General features: G+C 38.5%; 1 protein-coding gene and 2 pseudogenes across 2 annotated transcripts in view; 1 reads left to right on the top strand and 2 right to left on the bottom strand.

Annotated features, from left to right (window-relative positions):
* The first annotated feature begins 544 nt into the window (after positions 1 to 544).
* Positions 545 to 759, top strand: LOC150013131 (small ribosomal subunit protein eS28 pseudogene; annotated as a pseudogene).
* A 1,075-nt stretch (positions 760 to 1,834) lies between these two features.
* On the bottom strand, positions 1,835 to 3,845 carry LOC150013130 (kinesin-like protein KIF2C pseudogene; annotated as a pseudogene).
* Positions 3,846 to 14,152: 10,307 nt separating this feature from the next.
* The window catches only part of PIP5K1B (phosphatidylinositol-4-phosphate 5-kinase type 1 beta), a 326,134-nt gene continuing 318,399 nt past the window's right edge, over positions 14,153 to 21,887 (bottom strand). For both annotated transcript variants that reach the window (XM_090275861.1, XM_090275862.1), the window contains one exon: positions 14,153 to 14,877. In XM_090275861.1, the coding sequence (XP_090131987.1) occupies positions 14,875 to 14,877 (3 nt within the window). In that variant the 3' untranslated portion in view covers positions 14,153 to 14,874. The remainder of the gene's footprint in view (positions 14,878 to 21,887) is intronic.

Genomic DNA, 21,887 nt, shown 5'->3' with positions numbered 1-21,887 from the left:
TCTCAATATTTTTAAGAGGACTTAAGTCATACGAAGCATATTCTCTGATCACAATGGAATTAAATTAGAAAGCAATAACAGGAAAATTCTTGAAAAATAATACCCAAATAGTTGGAAATTAAGTAATATACTTTTAAATAGCCCATAGATCAAACAAAAAATTCAAAAGGGAACTTAGAAAATAGTTTGAACTGAATGAAAATGAAAGTACAACATGTCAAGTCTATATTAGAAAAGAAGAAAAATTTCAAATCAATGACCTCAATTTCCACATTAAGAACTTGAAAGGACAGCACATTAAACCCAAAGTAAGCAAAGAACGGAAATATCTTTTTAATATACTACCTATTAACCATACTATACTTTACATTCCCAGGACTTATTTACCTTATAACTAGAAGTGTGTACCTTTTTTTTTTAATTAAAAGGAATGGAAAGGAAGAAAAACTCTCTTACAGATTACATGATCCCATATATAGAAAATGCCAAAGAATCTACAATAAATAAATAACTATTAGCTTTCCACCGGACTGCTGCTGCCACCATGGACATGAGTTGTGTGCAACCTATCAAGCTAGCCAGGGTCACCAATGTGCTGGGCAGGACTGGCTCCCAGAGACAGTGCACACAGTTGCGTGTGGAATACATGGAGGACCATCTGCCCCCATGAAAGGCCCCCTCTGTGAGGGCGATGTGCTTGCCCTACAGAGTCAGAGTAAGAGGCTCAGAGGCTGCACTGAGTTTGTATCTGGGTCCTGAATGTCTAGGTGGATCACATGGCCCATGGGGATGACATTCAACTGTTAATAAAGCATATATATTGTATGTAAAAAAATAAAAAATAAACTTATTAGAGTTAATAAATTCAGCGAAGTAGCAAGTTGCAAGATCAACACACCAAAATCAGGTGTTTCTATACATCAGCAATGAACAACCTGAAAAGGAAGCTAAGGAAAATAATTCCTTTTGCAATAGCATCCAAAAGAATAAAATACCTAGGAAATAAATTTAACCATGGAGGTGAAAGACTTGTACATTAAAAGCTATAAACATTGTTGAAAGAAATTAAAGAAGACCTAAATAAATGGAAAGACATTTTGAGTTCATGGGTTGGAAGAGTGAATATTAAGATGGCAATATTATACAAAGTGATCTACACATTCAATGCAATCCCTATCAAAATCCCATCAGCAGAAATCCCATTTTTTGCAGAAATGGAAAAGCTTATCCTCAAATCTATATGGAATGGCAAGGGACCCCAAATAGCCACAACAGGATTGAAAAAGAACAAACTCGGAGGGATCACACTTCTTGATTTCAAAACTCATAAATTACAGTAACCAAACAGTACAGTATTGGCATAAGGATAGACATATAGACCAGCAGAATACTATTTAAAGCCGAGAAGTCAGCCCGTATATCTATGGTTGATTGATTTTCAACAAGGGTGCCAAGACAATTCAATGGGAAAATAATAGTTTTATCAACATGGTGCTGGAAAACCTGGATATCCACATGCAAAATAATGAATTCAAACTCCTACCTCACATCGCAAAACTCTGCCAACAAGCCTTCCCCACTGGGAGAGAAGGGCCACACAGGGTAGCTGGAAGTCCCATTCTCCCATCCTTGCTCTCTTCAGGCTACAATTGAGGAAAAGGAAAATAGTGTTCCTGTCACTCTGATGCCCTTCCCATCTGCCCTGGTGCTGATGTCCCAATACTTGGCATTTACCAAAGCCTGTTCCAGCTCAGAACCTGAGCCCAAAGTTCACTGGGGAGGGGTTAGGTGGTGAAAAGGCTGGTGTGAACCCAAACATCTTTATTTGCAGCCGTCACTGGGGCTGTTTCTTGCTGCTTATATGTTTGCTGGCCTGCTCCTCCAGCTGCATGGCCAAGTGTGAGGCCTCAATGATACCTTGCAGGGCGGAGAAGTGCTTGGCTTACTGGGCCAGGGCAGACTTTGCCTTGTTCACAAATGTCTCCAGGTCGTAGTCTGGCTGCTCAGTCATCTTGGAGAGCTCAAGCCAGCCTGGCCCTTGCTGTATAATTTCCTTCAGCTCTTCTATGGCCCTCTCTTCCAGCTCCCTGATCTGGGCCATGGCTTCATTAAAGCTGGACATCTGGGAAGACAGTTCCTCTTCTTTCTTGGAAAAATTGTCTGCCATCAGGGATCCATCAGAGCTGGCTTCTGTCTCTTCTGTTTCCATCTGAGTTGGCTGCTCCCCACTGGGACCACTGTGGGGGCTCAGCTCCTTGACCCTGTCTGCATATCTTAGTGTATTTAAAGTATATTCACAGGAGCTTATGCCTGGTGAGATCATGGCAATCACACAGGTCCTTGAGTTCTCCCCAATAAAGGAGTCCTGAAGCACCTGTGTCAGCTTGCTCTCACGGAATGGGGTGTGAGCCTTTTTCTGCCCCAGGGCCTTGATGCACTCCTTCTGAGCTAGGAAACTTTGTTGATTTCTGCGCCTTCCATGCGGGTCTGCCAGTCAGCACTGGAAGTGTCTGCACCTCATTAGTTCCCTGCCAGATCCACCAAAGAGAACTTGCCATGCACTCTCCCTTTGGCTCGAAGAAGAATCTGGAAGCAGGCATGGAAGCGGGAAGAGTTGGAATTGGCAAATGTCTTCCCAGAGGTCCTGCAGGCACTTCCTATGTCGATCATGACATAATCAGCACAGTTAACCAGGTGCTCCTGCAGCCCCAGCACCTGCACCTGCTGCTTCCCGTCCTCCAGCACGCGCAGCTTAGCCTTCTTGTTGAGCAGGTAGAACAGCTTCCCATTATAAATCTCAAAGAATGTCCAGGTTCCGGTAACGAAGCTGATTCTTTAGGAGAAAGATGTCCCAGGAGGCCATCACATAGATCCCTTTGGATGCATTCTGGGCTTTCCCAGAGAGCTTTCCGCCCATAGTATGTGTTTTGCCATTTCCTGTCTGACCATATGCAAAACAGGTTGCTTTTCCACCTTGGAAAATTGTGTGTACCAGTGGCCTTGCTGTGAATCTATAGACGACTTCATTTGAAGCTGTTTCGTCAAATGCAAAGTCAAAGCAGAATGCCTGGTTCTCCAGATACTTTGTTAAATCCACCTTTAACTTGGGTTTGTGTATGAAGAGCAGACACACTTGCTAGGACAGAAATCATGTCTATTTCTTTCTTGGCCAGTTCTTGTTTATTCAGTGGCCGTTTCCTAACACAAATGCATATCCTATGCTCTTTGATAGGATCAGTCATAGTAAGTGGATGACAGCCCAAAGTAGCCCGAAATTCTTTAATCATCTGGGCAAATTCCCAGTTCGGAAAGCTGTTGTCATACTCCTGAGCTTGCTTTATTCTCATTTCAGAGTTCTGGGCCCTCTTCTCTTCTCGCTCGTTCTTCATTTTTTCCATTTCCTTTACAATGCGTGATTTCCTTCGAATTGAAACTACAAAGTGCTTGCGGGGATTTGCAGGTACAAGCAGCTCCACCTCCATTTCATTCTCCTGAGTGGTGATGCGAACCTCTGAGAGAGTGGGCCTGCGAGTGGAGCGGCTTCCTTTTGGAGCAGGAATTTTGGAGTTGACTGATCTGCGTTTTTGTCTCGTTACATTCGCCCGCAGGGGCAAATTATCCTTTGGGTGTAAGGGAAGAAGCTGTAAGAGTTCTGGGTTTATTGTGGCCACATCATCAAAATCAATCTCTTTACCTTTTGTGGCACCTCCTTCTGTCCATTCCACTGAAACACAGGCTTTCTCCAAGTCCACAATCCTTATATTGGCACTGTGAATTAAGCCATTACTGCGTTGGATCTTGATGTTGAGACCGGGGAACAAGCGGGCCTGAAACGACGAGTCCATTGCACAGTCCGCAGGTACGCCAGGGAAAAATACACCAAACAACGAGAATCTACAACTCTGCTAATCCTACGAAGTTTTTGGAAGTGTGTACCTTTTGACCATCACTCATTCATTCACTCCATCCCCAACCCTTCACCTGATACCCTGCTTCTGGCAAGCACCAATCTGTTCTCTGAATCTATGAGTTCCTTTTTTTTGATAGCACATACAAGTAAGATCATATAGTATTTGTCTTTCTCTGTCTGGCTTATTTCACTTAGCATAATGCCCTCAAGGTTCATCCATGTTGTTGCAAATGGTAAGAATTCTTTCTTTCTTTTTTTTTTTATTTTATGGTTTAATAATATTCCTGGGTGTGTGTGTCAGTGTGTATATCACATTAAAAAAAATCATCCATGAGCGTCGGCCTGCGAGCCAAGTGTTGCTGGTTCAATTCCCAGTCAGGGCACATAACTCGGTTGCATGTCAGGTCCCCAGTTGGGGGTGCAAGTGAGAGGCAACCACACAGTGATGTTTCTCTCCTCTTTCTCCTTTCCCCTCTCTCTAAAAATAAATAAACAAAAACAAACAAATTAATTAATTAAAAAATATATAAAATCATCCATCAGTACACACTTAGGTTGCTTCCATGTCTTGGCCATTGTAAATAATGCTGCAATGATCATGAGGGTGCAGATATCTTTTTGAAATAGTGATTTTGTTTCCTTTGGCTAAACAAAAGTGGAATTGCTGGATCATATAATAGTTATATTTTTAATTTTTAAAAGAAACTCCATAGTGTTTGCTGTACCAGTTTACAATTCCTCTGACAGTGCACAAGGGTTTCCTTGACTCATATCAGACCAACAGTTGTTATATCTTGCCTTTTTGGAAACAGCCATTCTCACAGGACTGGGGTTATATCTCAGTGTGGTTTTCATTTTTATTTCTCTTATAATTAGTTGTGTTCAGCACCTTTTCATGTACCTATTGGCCATCTGGATGTCTTCTTTAGGAAAAATGCCCACTTGTTACTGAGTTATATGAGTTCTTTATATATTTTGTATAATCATCCCTTATCTGATACATGGTTTGTAAATATTTTTTCCCATTTTGTAGGTTGTCTTTTTATTTTCTTGATGGTTTCTTTTGTTGTGCAGAAGCTTTTAAAATGTAGTTCTTGTTGATTTTTTTTTTTTTTTGCTTCTGCTGTTTGTGCTGTGGTGTCATATCCTGAAAATTACCGCCAAGAACAACATAAAGGAGATTTTTTGTTTGTTAGTTTTTTAGGAGTCTTACAGTATTAGGTCTTCTGTTAAGTCTTTGATCCATTTTGAATTAATTTTTTTTCTTTTTTTTAAAGTATATTTTATTGATCATGTTATTACAGTAGTTCCAATTATTTTTCCCCTTTGCTCCCCTCTGCCCAGTAGCCCCTTCCCTCCAGCCATCCCACCCCCCTTAGTTCATGTCCATGGGTCGTGCATATAAGTTCTGTGGCTTCACCTTTCCTACATTATTCTTAACTTCCCCCTGTCTCTTTTGTACCAACCAATTATGCTTTTTAATCACTGCACCATTTTCCCATTTCTCCCCCTCCCCACTCCCAGCCTATAATCCTCCAAATGCTCCCGATACCTGTGATTCTGTTCCTATTCTGGTTTGCTTAGTTGGATTTTGTTTTTATTTTTTAGATTCAGTTGTTGATAGTTGTGAGTTTGTTGTCATTTTAATGTTCATAGTTTTGATCTTCTTTTTCTTAAGTAAGTCCCTTTGACATTTCATATAATAATGGCTTGGTGATGATGAACTCTTTTAGCTTTACCTTGTCTGGGAAGCACTTTACCTGCCCTTCCATTCTAAATGATAGCTTTGCTAGATAGAGTAATCTTGGTTGTAAGTCCTTGCTTTTCATCACATTGAATACTGCTTGCCAGTCTCTTCTTGCCTGGGAAGTTTCTTTTGAGAAACCAACTGATAGTCTTATAGATACCCCTTTGTAGGCAACTCTCCGCTTCTCTCTTGCTGCTTTTAGGGTTCTCTCTTTATCTTTCACCTTTGGCATTTTAATTATGATGTGTCTTGGTGTGGTCCCTTCTGGGTCCAGCGCGCCCAGGACTCTGTGCTTCCTGGACTTGTATGTCTATTTCCTTTGCAAAATTTGGGAAGTTTTCCTCCATTACATTTTCACATAAGTCTTCAATTTCTTGCTCTTCCTCTTCTCCTTCTGACACCCCTATGATTTGGATGTTGGCACGTTTAAAGTTGTCCCAGAGGTTCCTAAGCCTCTGCTCATATTTTTCAGTTCTTGTTTCCTCATTCTGTACTGGTTGACTGTTTATTTCTCCCTTATGTTCCAAATCATTGATTTGAACCCTGATTTTCTTCCCTTCACTATTGATTTTATGTAGATTTTCCTTTGTTTCATTTAGCATAGCCTTCACTTCTTCACTTATGTGTTTGCCATACTCAAGCATATCTGTCAAGCCCGTGAGCATCTTTATCACCAGTGTTTGGAATTTTGCATCTTTTAGCTTGGCTATCTCCTCATCTGTCAGGTTAGCTATCTCCTCGTCACTTAGTTTTCCCACTGGAACCTTAATCCGTTCCTTCTTTTGGGCCATACTTCTCTGTCTCCTCATTTTGACAGGCTCCTGTGTTTGTTTCCCTGTGTCTTAGGTAGAGCTGTCACTCCTGTTATGTTGTAAGGGGCGGAGCCTTAGGTATTCATCAGTACAGGACAACCTGTTTCACCACGTTGTGGTGCTGTATGTGGGGGAGGGGTCTGAGAGGGAACAGTGCTGCTTGCTCAGCACTTGCCCCTTTCCCAGGCACTTCTCCCACTTCTGTATGGGACTGGTGCCTCTCTAGCTGTTGCCTGGGCTGTTGTTCCCAGAGTGGATAGGTCTGCGGACGTTCTAGGACCGTGGGGGCCCTTTAAATAAATGGACTCTGCTGAGAGACCAGCAGTTTCTTCCTACACCCCAACCCCTACTGGTTTGCAGTCAGAAGCAATGACGCTTGATTTTCCCTGGTTCTGTGCCATGAGCTGCTTGGTCTGGTGAGGAGCTGGGAATGCTCCCCAGGTGTCCCTCCTGACTTTTAAAAATGTGTAACTGTGCTTTCCACTGGTCTGCTGCTGCTGCTGCTGCTGCCACCACCACACTGCATCCTCTCTGCCACTCCTAGCTGTCTGGATGAGTATTCCTTCTCTATATTCTTGTTTGTTGGACTTTCATGCAGTTTGAATTTCAGGAACTTCTGGTTGTCTCTAGTTTTGAGGTAGTTGTAGTCCTTGTTAGTTGTGGAGGGAGGCACAGCATGTCTGTCTACACCTCCCTCTTTGCTGGAAGTCCATTTTGAGTTAATTTTTGTGTGTGGTGTAAGACAGGGCCCAATTTCATTTTTCTGCTTTTGGTTAACCAGGTTTCCCAATACCATTTATTGGAGAGACTGTCCCTTCTACTGGGTGTTTTTTGGCATGCTTGTCGAACATTAGTTGATTATATATGCATGGGTTTAATTTTGGGTCTTTTATTCCATTCCATTGGTCAATGTATCTGTTTCATGCTAGTACCATGCTGTTTTAATTACTTTATGGTTGTAATTTAGTTTGAAATCAGGAAGCGTGATGCCTCTGGCTCCCCCCCCCCCCCCCCTTGCTCTCCCATGATAGCTTTGGCTTTGAGTCTTATGGTTTCCCTCTGGCTGGTGTGTCTCAGTGGATTGAGCACTGGCCTGTGAATCAAAGGGTTGCCGGTTTGATTCCCAGTCAGGGCACATGCCTGGGTTGTGGGCTAGATCCCCAATTGGAGGCACACAAGAGGCAAACACACATTGCTGTTTCTCTCCCTCTCTTTCTTCCTCACTCCCCCTCTTTCCAAAATTAAATAAATAAAATCCTTTAAAAAAATTCCTGTAGGTATTCAAAGAAAAAGAAAAACAGTCTTGTGGGTCCATGTAATATTTAAAAACATATCCTCAAGATATTATTGTCACGTAATAAAACAAAATATGAAGCTTAGAACTGGATCACTTCTCTTCTTATCTCCTCCCAGTTCAAAATGCTTGCATCTCTTAACGGCCAGAATTCTCTTAGAAATGCGTTTGGTCTCAGCACATTCAAGCTTCAGTACAATCTCCTTTGTAGTTTTAGCCTTTGTGTGAGTGTGTGTGTGTAAAATCAGCGTAGTCTGTCCACCATAGCCACTTTGCTTACTGTCATATTGCCACTTCCCCTGCACATACAGAGAATTCTTGTCCTTCTTGTACTGTGTTACTTTGTGGGGTTGATACTTGCCATACTTCTTACAGAAATTCTGGCAGGTTTTAGGATAATTCACCATGTTTGCAAGAGTGCTATCAGCACAGAAAGCTCCATGCCAAATTTAGGATTTTTAAAAATTTCTTTGAAAAATGTTATTGGTATTTTGATAGGAATTGCATTGAATTTATAGGTGTTTGGAGTATTGGCACTTTAACAATATTAACCCTTTCATGAGTATGGAATACCTTCCCATTTGTTTATGCCTTCATCAATGTTTTTCAACAAAATTTGTACAGGTCTTTCACTTGATTAAATTTATTCCTAGATATGTCATTTTTTTTGATGCATTGTGAATAGGATAGTATTTTTTTCTTCAGATGTTTAATTGTTGGTGTATAGAAATGCAACTGATTTCTGTATGTTGATTTTATATTCTACAGATTTACTGAATTTGTTGATTAGTTCCAATTTTTTATTTTATTTTATTTTTTGTTAAGTCAGGATTTTCTATATCTAAGATCACATCATTTGCAAATAATGACAATTTTCCTTCTTCTGTTCTTACTTAGAAGCCTTTTGTTTCTTTGTCTTACCTAATTTCTCTAGCTAGGACTTTTGGTACTATATTGAATAAGAGTGGTGAGAGTGGGTGCCTTTTGTCTTGTTTTTGACTTAGAGGAAAAGCCTTTACTGTTGAGTGTAATGTTAGCTATGGGTTTGTCATCTATGGCCTTTGTTATGTTGAGATATGCTCCTTCGAGGCCCAGTGTGTTGAAGGTGTGTGTGTGTGTGTGTTTTATCATTAAAGCATGTTGTATTTTGTTAAATGCTTTTTACATCTATTGAGATAATCATGTGATTTTTATTTTTTATTCTTTTAATGTAGTACTTCATATTTACTGTTTTGGATATGTTAAACCATCCTTGTATCCCAGGGATAAATTCTACTTGTTTATAAAAAGGTGGTATAACCCTTTTAATGCATTCTTGAATTCAGTTTGCTAATATTTTGTTGAGAATTTTTACATGCATATTCATCAGGGATATTGCTTCATAGCTTTCTTGTAGTGTCCTTATCTGGCTTTGGTATTGGGGTAATGTTGGCCTCATAGAATGAGTTTTGAAGTGTTCCTTGCTCTCCACTTCTGGGAAGAATTTGAGAAGTATTAGCATTAAATCTCCTTTAAAATTTGAGGAAGAATTCACCAGTGAAGCTGTCTGGTGCTGGGGTTTTCTATGTTTGAAGGTTTTTGATTACTGATTTAATGTCTTTACCGATTATTGCTCTTTTCAGATACTCTATTTCTTGCTGACTCCATCTTGGTAGGTTGTATGTTTATAGGAATTTATGCATTTCTTCTAAGTTAGTTGGCATATAATTGTTCACAGTAGCCTTTTATTATCCTTTGTATTTTTTCAGTATCAGTTATAATGTCTCTACTTTCATTTCTAATTTTATTTATGAGTCTCTTCTTTTTTTCTTAGTCTAGTTAAAGGTTTGTCAATTTTATCTTTTCAAAAAACTGGCTCTTAGTTTTGTTGATTTTTTTCTATTGCTTTTCTGGTCTCTTTCATTTATTTCTGCTCTGATATTTATTTTGAAACTTCCTTCTGCTAACTTTGGGCTTAATTTCTTCTTATTTTTCTAGTTTTTTGAAGTGTGAAGTGAGGTTGTTTATGAGATCTTTTTTCCTCCAGTTTTGAGATATAAATTATACACGGCACTGTATAAGTTTATAGTATACAGCATAATGATTTGACTTACATATATTGTGAAATGATTACCCCATAAGTTTAGTTAACATTTATTATCTCATATAATGCAAAAAAGAAATGAAAACAATATCTTCCACCTTTAGATGAGAGGTCTTAGGATTTATTCAGTTAACAACTTTTATATGTATCAAATAAGCAGTGTTAAGTGTAGTAATCATGTCATACATTACATTCCTAATATCTGTTTACCTTATAACTGGAACGTTGTACCTTTGATTCCCTTCATCCGTTTTGCTGCCCTCTCCCCAACCTGCAACCACCAATCTGTTCTCTGTATCTATGAGATTGTTTTTTTGTTCTTGTTTCTTAGATTCCACATATCAGTGAGATAATACAATATTTGAGTATTTGTCTTTCTCTGACTTATTTTACTTAGCATGATGCCTTCAAGATATATTTATGTAGTTGCAAATAGCAAGATTTCATCCTTTTGTATGGCTGAGTTGTACGCCGTTGTATCTATGCACCACATCTTTCTTATCCATTCATCCATTGATAAGACACTTAGGATGTTTCTATATCTTGGCTATTGTAAATAATGCTGCAATGACGATGGGGTGCATATATCTTTTCCAGTTAGTATTTTAATTTTCTTTGGACAAGTACTCAGAAATGGAATTGCTGGATTGCTGGATCACATGGCAGTTCTATTTTTTAGTGGTTCTTTTTTTTTTTTTTTTTGAGGAATCTCCATACTGTTTTTTATACATCTCCATGAACAGTGCATAAGGTTTTTCTTTTCTCCACGTCCTCACCAATGTGTAATTAATTTTTTTTCTTTTTCATGATAACCATCCTAACAGATGTGAAGTGATAGCTCACTGTGGTTTGATTTGCATTTCCCTGATAAGTGATATTCACTGTCTTTTAAAAAAAAATTATTTATTTGTTTACTTATTTATTTTTAGAGAGGGGAAAGGAGAAAGAGAGGGAGAGAAACATCACTATGTGGTTGCCTCTCACTTGAGCCCCCAACTGGGGACCTGATGTGCAGCCTAGTCATGTGCCCTGACTGGGAATCGAACCAGTGACACTTGGCCTGCAGGCCAACGCTCAATCCACTGAGATATTCACTGTCTTTACATGTGTCCGTTGGCCATCTGAGTGTCTTTGGAAAAACGTCTATTCCATGCCTCTGCCTATATTTTAATTGCATCATTTGTATTTTTGCTTTGAGTTATATAAGTTTTTAAAATATATTTTGGATATTAACCCCTTATCAAATATATGATTTGCAAAAATTCAGTAGATTGCCTTTTCATTTTGTTGATGATTTTCTTTGTTGTTCAGAAGCTTTTCAGTTTGATGCAGTCCCATCTGTTTTATTTTGCTTTTGTTGCCTTTGTCTTAGGTATCATATTCAAAAATTTATCACCAAGACTAATATCAAGGTGATTACCACCTATGTTTTATGGTTTGTAGTCTTATATTCAAGTCTAATCCATTTTGAATTAATTTTTGTGTATGATGTAAGAGAGTAGTCTAGTTTAGTTCTTTTGCATGTGACTGTCCAGTTTTCTCAGCACCACTTATTGAAGAGACTGTCCTGTCCTATTGTTATTGCCTCCCTTGTCATAAATTAATTGACCATATATGTGTGGGTTCATTTTTAGGCTTTCTATTATGTCCCATTATCTGTGTGTCTTGTTTTTATGCCAATACCATAGTTTTGATTAATATAGCCTTTTAAAATAGTTTAAAATCAGGATGTGTGATACTTCCATCTTTGTTCTTCTTTCTCAAGATTACTTTCACTGTTCAGAGTCTTTTGTGGTTACATGTTTTAGGGTTGTTTATTCTATTTCTGTTAAAAAAAAGCCATTCAAATTTTGACAGTGATTATAGTGAGTATGTAGATCACTTCAGGTAGTATGGACATTTTAATAATATTAATTCTTTCATGACACAAGTATCTTTTAATACGTGTTTTTTTCAATTTCTTCCATTAATGTCCTACAGTTTTTATTTTATTTTTAGAGAGAGGGAAAGGGAGGGAAAAAGAGAGGGAGAGAAACATCAATGTGTGGTTGCCTCTCGTGCACCCCCAACTGGGACCTTGCCCGCAACCCAGGCATGTGCCCTGACTGGGAATTGAACCAGTGACCCTTTGGTTCAGAGGCTGACACTCAAGCTACTAAGCCACACCAGTCAAGGCAATGTCTTATAGTTTTGAGTGTAGAGGTCTTTTAAACCTTCTTTATTAAATTATTCTATATACCTTATTCTTTGTGATGCAATTGTAAATTGTTTTAATTTTTTCTCATAATTATTAGTGTATTGTGTATAATCAATCAACTTATATATTGATTTTGTATACTGCAACTTTACTGAATTCTTTTATTACTTCTAACAGCTTTTTCTGGGGGAGGGGTGGAGTCTTTAGGGTTTTCAATATATAATAAGATCACCTATTTCCTGGCAGTAATATTTCTCAGAGAAAATTCTGTGTTTACTAGGGGTGCTATAAGTTAAGTGATCTGCATCTAGGAACTATAGCCCCAGATTGGAAACTACCCAAATGTCAATCAGCAATAAAGTAGAAAATTATGGAATATTTATGCTACTCAGTAATGAAGAAGAATGAACTTCCACTGCACACAGCAAAATGAATGAATCTCAGATAGTGTTGAACAACAAAAAGCCAGGTTAAAAGTCAAAAAGCCAGGTTAAAAGTATCTGTTGTATGGTTTCATTTATAAGCTATTCAAAAACTGGCAAAGGTAATCCATTATGATAGGAGTCATAGTAATGGTTACCTTTGGGGCATTGAGGGGAAGGCATCAATCCCACCAATAACACTGATAGGGAGCGGGGCAGGATAGAGCCTGTAGATGACCTGAAATATTTGCTCTCTTATTCTAGGTGCTAGTTACATGGGCATATACAGGTATAAAAATCCATTGAATTATACAAGTAATAGTTGTGCACTCTATTGTATGCAGATTCTATTTAAATTATTTTTAAAAAGTAGGAAGTGTTGAGGTTTTCTGAGGTAGGTGAAGTAACTACAGGCTTTCCAAGGGTGATGGTGGTAGAAGCAGAGGTTGGGGATCATAGACAGCTTCATGACACTGAAATAGCATTTGAATTGGGCCTTAAAATAATGATTCTTAACATTTCTCAAGTCAATGTCAGTTTGAATTTGATGAACATTACAGTCTTTCTTTATGAATAAAAAGTCCCATCTGCTCAAAGCCATGCCCTACTTGTATTATTTCATGGTCCTATTAATACCCACCTGTGACCCTCATAAGAATCAAGGATCCTGGACTATGGATCCCCGCTTAGATAAATGGGTAGGTTTACAAATGGGAAGGGGCAAGAGTGGGATTCCAGCTAGGTAAACCTCTGTAGTGAGGGACAGCATCTGCTAGCACATATGAATACTAGGGAGAGAGAGGCAAAGAATCCTCAGTAATCCATTCCAGTAGAATTTCCCATTGACATCCCAACCCAGGATAGATTCCCAGCACCAACTCTGCAGTTAAAATTACTTAGACTGAGTAACCATGGCAATAGGCTACATTTATAAAACTTACTATCATGTTTGTGTACAAGAAATCAGCTTGCTTTAACTTGAAGCATTTTACACTGAACATCTTATTAGGAATATCTTTCTGCATCCTGGGTCATTCTGCTTTCTAATGATCCCCCACCCCCCACCCCAGTGTACGATTATGCAGCTTTTTAAGTCTCTACTGCTTGGGACATTCATGAGATGGTATAGATGCATAAATTGCTTAAAATATTTACTGCCTCTCTCTACTGAATCCAGTTCTATGTGAGAAGTATATTCCCCACCCCTTCGACATCAGAGTTGTCAATGTCATTTGCTTTGACCAGTGCAATGTGAGCAGAAGTACAGTAAACCAGGTTTTTTTTTTTTTCTTTTTTCCTGAGCTCCCATCGTTTAGTTACACTATCACCTTTTATCTTCTGCCATAAAAGCGACATGTTCTAGATAGGGACTGCTCTAGATCCCCATCCACAGATTTTGGACTTGTTTGTTACCATAGCTTAACATAGTAAAAGCTGGCTATACACTAGGACACTTGGGAAGGTCTCAAACAAGTTGAGCAGAACCTGCTATCGAATCTTTTCTCAGGGCCCAGAGAATTTTCTCTCCGTTTTCATCTGTCATGAGAGTCAGTTTACTTAGGATTCTGAAATATCAAAAATGAGAGGGATCTAAGTTATTTCTCTTTAATTAAAAGAAATATAAAGACCATAAACCATTGGAATTACTGTACTACCACAGTTGAGAACAAAATATTTTATTTTCCTCAATAAAACTATAGTTTACAATAGTATTTTACTAAATAAATTATATAATTTCTCTTTTACAAGCAACAAACTAAATTGCAAGTATTTCAAAGACAACGTGTATGTACACGACATAAGGCCTTTTATATAGCTCTGCTTTTCTCACTTCACTAGTAAACAGTGAAAATATCTTTATAGAGGCTAGTTATCTATAAAGTATATGCAGACCTATTATACCGAGCTTTATAGATAAAACCAACTTAAACTTTTAATGACATGGGCTATGATTATAATTTTGCAAAAAGAGCAGGATTTATACTTTATATACCATTTTGCACAAATGGATTAAAAAAAAGGCAGATTAAATGTGTTGTTTAAGTATAATCACTGGATGCATGCAGAATGAAATAACGCAAGTATCAATAGGAAAATAGTACTTTCAGGTCCAAAAAAAGTGATTGGCAATGGTAGAGAAAGCAGCTTAACTATGGTTCATGCAGTTCTTCACAGTTCGGCAAGCAACAGCAAATGAGAGAAGAGTGTGGTATTTTTCACATCACATCTGCTGACCGGCCTATGGACCAAGGCTCCTTGACATCTCTCAAAACTCCTAAGTCCAGTCGATTATTATTCTGTGTCGTGGGGCTCAGCCAAGTTCCTTTGGGAAATTCTGGAGTGGAGGAACTTTTCTCCTGCAACTGTGTTCATGTCTCATCCATCTGCGTAGGTGGTCACCATTTGCACTTACTAGGGGGAAAAAGAAAGAAAGCAGCTGTAAGACCTTTTTGGCATTGATTTATAATTGCTCCTTATAAATATGAACACAAGTCCATTATTTCTCCCAGTGGCTTGTGCCTGGGAAATGTGCAGTTGATGTGGGGGTGCATTAGGCTGAGATTCTGCAATGATGAGCATAGCATATGCTTCTCTGGCAGACCCACAATATGTTATTGACACCAAGGTTTATCAAGTCTGTACTAAATCACAGCACTGTGCTAGAGACTCAGAAGGAAGCCATACCACCTAAGGCACACTCCTGCCCTCCTCCAAGTATGCAGTACTTGGGGATGTGCTGTGGTATCAGGTGTGAAGCCAATCAAAATAACTTTAACATGGTCTTGAACTTGTCATGAGTTCTGGGTTCATTTTCAAACTCTGTGCATGTGGCCGGGGAGTAAAAATAAGGCCATTAAATACTTAATCTAAAATGATAACCATTTAAAATTAAAGGCAGTTAATTCAACCTGTGACAGTTATACTAAGATATATATGGGAGGCAGTCCCATGCTCGGTCTTTGGAGACAGACACAGTGGGTTAAATTTATTGATTTCTTAATCATTACAGCTATAGAACATTATGCAAGTTACTTAACCTTCTTTGCACCTTATTTGTCTTATTTGCAAAATGGGGTAGTTGTATATACAATATACAAAAATTATATGAGGGGGTACCCCTTAAACAAAATGATCTTCTGGAGGGCAGGCCCCTTGTAGGACAGGCTCCCCCCACTAGGTGAGTATTCTAGGAAACCATCTGTATCAGTGTGCCAGCTGGCACTGTTGTGAGAGGCTGTGTTCAGCTTCAGTGAATTTTTTTGAAGAATCTTTCAATACCTTTGCCCATTTAATGATGGGTGATTTATGAGTACACTGGCCCATACCTCACAGTTTTGACCACAAATGGCATGAACCCTGTGCCCTCCCCTCCCCATTCACCCGACCTTGTCCCAAGTGATTTTTTGTTTCCCTGGATGAAAAAAGCCCTACAAGCAGCGGTTCTCAACCTGTGGGTTGCGACCCCTTTGGGGGTCAAACGACCCTTTCACAGGGGTTGCCTTAGACCATCGGAAAACACATATATAATTACATATTGTTTTTGTGATTAATCACTATGCTTTAATTATGTTCAATTTGTAACAATGAAAATACATCCTGCATATCAGATATTTACATTACGATTCATAACAGTAGCAAAATCACAGTTATGAAGTAGCAACAAAAATAATTTTATGGTTGGGTGTCACCACAACATGAGGAACGTATTAAAAGGTTGCGGCATTAGGAAGGTTGAGAACCACTGCCTTAAAGGGAAACATTTTGCTGATGTGGAAGAGTTGAAACAAAAAATGGCATAAGTACTAACAGGAATCACAATCGATGAGTTCAAAAACTGTTTTGAACAGTAGAAAAACTGTCTCGATAGGTGAATTGCATCAAATGGAGAGTACTTTAAAGGCGACTGAAGTTTAAACATGTAAGAATAAATACACAATTTTTAATAAATTCAGTTTTTTTTTTTGTTTTTTTTTTTTTTTGGTGTCCTCCACATCTATCTATCACTTAGCACAGTGTCTGGCATATGCTGGTGCTCTCAAAATAGTAGTAAAGAAGGCTGGGGCTGGATCACCTTCATCTGCAGGCTTAAAAGGCTTGAGTAAAAGTTTGAAATGACTCTGAAAATTGTTAGAAACTATGTCAAATAGGATATTTTTTAATATGGAAAAAATTTTAAGTTAGTTTATTCATTTTAGAGAGGGGAAGGAAGGGAGAAAGAGGGAGAGAAACACCAATAATAGAGAGAAACATTGCTTGGTTGTCTTCCACACGTGCCCTGACTGGGGACCAAACCTGCAACCTAGGCATGTGCCCTGACTGGGATTCGAACCAATAACCTTTTGTTTTGTAGTATGACACTTAACCAACTGAGCCACACCAGCCCAGGCAAGAGGATTCTATTTCAAAATGAGTATTTTATCATGTAGTTTGAGCCAATTGCTAGTTGTAACTTTTATTAACTTACCACTTCGTTTTATAGTTTAGATTGTTCCCTCTTATTAATCTGTTAAGGAGGTTTCCCTGCCTAAATGTACAACATGCTCAAACTGTCACTCAGAAATGATCTTTCAGAAACAGCTTAAGTGTTTGGTGTTCTGAGCTATAGCAGTGGGCAAACGGGAAGTTGCTCACATTCTCAGGACAGATGTTTAGGTGGACTTTATTTAGCTTCAGTGTGATAACTTTGATGTGTGGTGCATATCAATCAGTGCTATAAAAAACCCCACATAAAATTATAAGGTCCTACTAATTAGATTTGAGTCTTGTTTTCTTAAACCAAGAAACACAAGTAGATATAGTTCTGCTCTACTGGTCCCATTGATCACAGCTGGAGTTCTGTGTCTGGTTTCTAGTGCCAAACTCTGGGAGGGACATTGATCAATGTGGGTCATGCCTGAAAAAGGCTCCCCAAACCCAGGACTCTATATGGAAATGGTTGAAGACCTGGGCTTTTTGGTCTAGAAAATAGGAGTTCTAGAGATGGGGCATATTAGTTGTCTTTGAATATCTACAGATTAGCCATGGGAAGTAAGGGTTAGGTACCCGGTTAGTCCCAGGACACCTGATAGTATGACATTGTCATCAACAATGGTGGCACAGATGGCTGTGATCCTGGGGTGGGAGTTGGAATGTCAGAACGTGTGAAGGGAGTAGAGTGATAAAGCTTCACCCCTCCCAGTCTCCCCCCATCAAGCATCCTGATACTCACACTCATGTCCTCTCCCAGCACATGGGTCCGTTTTGCTCTCTGTTGTGACCCAGTGGGTGAGACTGAATGAATCCCAGACCAGAACCAGGACAAATGCATGGAAGCCAGTTTTGCTTTAGCCTGGAAGTGCTTTCTAATCAGAGTAAAGAGATGAGCGGTCACTGAAGAAGGGGCAGTTGCTGTTACTGGGGGGTGAGGCTGAGGCTGACTGGCCTCTAGGTAGAGCTGAGGCAGAAAGTTGTGTCCTAGCATGGCACCTGGGAGGCACTCAATACCGTATTCCCTCACTTACCGCGGGTATTACCTTCTAGACCCCCCACCCGCCTCCCCGTGAAGTAGGAACCTTACATTTATTCTACACTCTTAAACCTACATAATTTTAACAACATACATATACAGTACCGCAAAATCCCGTGGTATAGTGAAAAATTCGTGATAAATAATTAAATATAATATTTTTAAAACTCCCACAATTTAGTGAGGCCACGATAAGTGAACCGTGATATAGAGGGACTACTGTATGTGATGGCCAGTAGAGAAGACTCGGCAGTCATGGCTGGGCTGTATCAGATAATCACAGTTTATTTCAACCACAAGATTCTATTAAATACTGCTTGTAAAATTAAAAAATATTTTATATATATATTTAAGTATAGTTGGTATGCAATAGTAATGTTATATTAATTTTAGGTGTACAATATAGTGATTTGACATTTTTATACTTTGCAATGTGATCACCGCACTAATATTAGTAATCATCTGTCACCACACAAACTTGTCACAATATTATTGACTATATTCCTCTTCACCTGTTTGATCCATCCCCCCATCCTCCTCTCTGGCAACTATGCCTTTGGTCTCTGTGTCTGTGAGTCTGTTTTTGTTTTGTTTGTTCATATGTTTTGATTTTTCATAAGTGCAACCATATGGAATTTGTATTTCTCTGATTTATTTCACTTAGTGTAATACCTTCTAGGGCCATCCATGTTGTTGCAATTGGCAAGATTTCACTTTTTAATTGCTAAATAATAGTCCATTGTATATATGTACCGCATTTTCTTTATCCATTCATTTATTGATGGACACTTAGGTTACTTCTATATCTTGACTATTATAAATAATGCTGCAATGAACATAGAAATGCATATCTTTTCCAATTAGTGTTCTGGATTTCTTCAGATAAATACCCATCAGTGGAAGAGTTGGATGATATGGTAGCTCTAGTTTTAATATTTTGAGAAAACTCATATTGTTTTCTATACTGGCTGCACCAATTTACAATCCCGCCAACAGTGCACCAGGGTTCCCCTTTCTCCACATCCTTGCCAACACCTGTCTGTTGATTTATTGATGGTAGCCATTGTGACTGGTGTGAGGTGATATCTCATTGTGGTTTTGATTCGCATTTCCCTGATGATTAGTAATGATGTATATCTTTTCATATGTCTGTTAGCCATCTTTTTTTTTTTAATCCTTACCTGAGATTGGAACTATTATAACAATATAATCAATAAAATATACTTAAAAAAAAATCCTTACCTGAGGACATGCTCATCAATATTTAGAGAGAAGGAGGGAGGAAGAGAGGGAGGGACAGAGAGAGACAGAGAAACATCTATGTGTGAGAAAAACATTGATTGCTTGCCTCTTGCATGTGCCCTGACCAGGGATTGAACCAGCAACCCTAGGTATATGCCATGACTGGGAATCAAACCCATCACCCTTCAATGCATGGGACAGTGCTCCAACCAACTGAGCCACATCAGTCAGGGCATCTGTTGGCTATCTTTATATCTTCTTGAAATGTCTTTTCATGTTCTTTGCTCATTTTTTTATCAGATTTTTTTGTTGTTGTTGTATGAGTTTCTTATATATTTTGGATATCAATTCCTTATTGGATATATAATTTGCAAATATATTATCACATTCAGTAGGTGGTCTTTTTGTTTTGTTGATGGTTTCCTTTGCTGGGCAGAAGCTTTTTAGCTTGATGAAATCCCATTTGGTTATTTTTACTTTTATTTCCCAAGCTTGAGGGGACACATACACAAAGTTATGGTTTTAGGCATTATATTTAAATCTTTAATCCATTTGAGTTTATTTTTGCATATGGTGTTGAAGAGAATGGTCCAGTTTTCCCAATACCACTAGGTGAAGAGACTGTCATTACCCCAGTGCATATTTTTATCTCCTTTGTCAGAGGTTAATTGACCATATAAGTGAGGGTTTTTTTCTGGGCTCTGCATTCTGTTACATTGATCTATGTGTCTGTTTTGTGCCAGTACCATACTGTTTTAATTATTACAGCTTTGTAGTATAGTTTAAAGTCAGGGCATGTGATACCTCCTGATTTGTTCTTTGTGTTTCCTTTCAAGATTGTTTTTGGTAATTTGTGGCCTTTTGTGATTCCATAATAATTTTAGGGCTATTTGTTTTAGTTCTGAGAAGAATGTCATTGGTATTTTGATAGGGATTACATTGAATCTATAGATTTTTTTGAGTAGTATGGTAAATTGAATGATAGTAATCTTTCCAATCCACGAGCACAGTATATATCCTTCCATTTATTTCTATCCTCTTCCATTTCTTTCCTCAATGTCTTAAAGTTTTTAAAATACATGTATTTCACCCCTTTGGTTAAATTTATTACTAGGTTAATACTGTTTGAAAATTTATACTACCAAATAACTCAGAATATTGTTAAATAAGTCAGTCTCTGAAAAAAATTTAATATTTAGTATCTCATAAAATTGGTTAACTTTATAATTCAGTAAAGAAACCAATTAATAAAAATGAGTCATTTTCAGCTCTGGTCACAAAAAGTCCTTTATATTTTTTTAAGTTTTTCTTTTTCTTTTTTTTTTAAATTGTGGCTGTTGTAGTTCCCATAGACTTATATAAACTCCCACTCTCACCCCTAGGGTATAAGAAAGTCCAAGTTGGGTGAGAACTGCCAAGTCTATATCCATGCTGTAATGCAATCCTGGGATGACACAACTGATTACATGGACGTGCCCATTTTGCACTAATTTATTACTCTCATAAAGCAAGATGGCCTGACAGGTCTTAAAGCACAATGTCTCCAGGCTTATAAACATGGTCACAGTGAAAAATATGCAGAAAACAATGTTATTATCTTTTTCTTCAAATTATAATCCACAAGTCCATCAATAAAGAGATAGGAGAATCACCTGACTTCCCTAGGAAGGAAAATGGATAGCTTGAGTTTAGTCTTTAAAATGTGGCTCATTTGGAAGCTCCCCTAGCTCCCCAATACAAAGATGGGCTCTTCAGGTATTATTGCCCAAAACACTAATCATGTTTTGGGGTGAACTGAGATTTGACCCTCTCCTGACCTGATGCCTTTAGGAACAGAAATGGGAATTGGTGCTTTGGCAATAGAGCTGAACCAGATATCAGAGATGGGACAGACTGTCAGAATTACATTTTGGCTCTGTCATCAACTGAACTGCTGTGTGTATGCCCATGCAATCATTTGTCCACAAGGGTGCCAGGGTGGCTTCCTATGCACGGTGTGCTCTGGGATCCAATGTATGTTTTAAATCCTGAGACCTGAAGGTAAAAGTGTGATAGTAGTTGGTATAAAAGAAATATAAAAGAATATTTAGGTATTTCTGTGACCTTAATTGCTAGTATTATTTATTCCACATGTGTCTGTTTGTGAGTGAGACAGGTGTATTTTTACTGCCACTTAAACTCAAGTGCTAAACTGCACAGTAATGTACACATGTGGTTAGAGACTGCAAAGCTTTTTCAATATTAAAGTGATTTAAAACACAAAAACAGAAAAAATAATAGAGCAAATCCAGAGCAGTCTGTTCACTAACCAAGAAGCTCTTTCTGAGGGTAGACTATACTATGGGGAAGCCAGGTACCCCTAGAAGGACAACAAAAGTGCAGCATTCCAAGGTGATCTTGTCACCTTGGAGGGTCAAAGTTCACTTTTCAGAGCCAAAGGCAGGGCATCGAAGGTGAGAAGTTTCTTTTCAGAGGTCTTATTCCTACGTTCATTTCCCATTCCACACCCTTTCCAATCTTTTCTCTGACACACATACCCCCACTGTTTAACAATTATATTTAGTCAATAGAATTTATAAGACCCAGAATGTGGTGTGAGGGAATCCTAGGGCAGAGCAAAAAGAGGTAGACTGGCCAAGGTGATCAGCACTAAATAGTCCAGGAAGTGTCCCCA

Source organism: Furipterus horrens, unplaced genomic scaffold, assembly GCF_987537825.1.
Source record: "Furipterus horrens unplaced genomic scaffold, mFurHor1.1.pri manual_scaffold_4, whole genome shotgun sequence".
Lineage (NCBI taxonomy): Eukaryota > Metazoa > Chordata > Mammalia > Chiroptera > Furipteridae > Furipterus > Furipterus horrens.
Note: the sequence above shows the minus strand (reverse complement) of the source record. Positions and strands in the feature narration are given on the sequence as shown.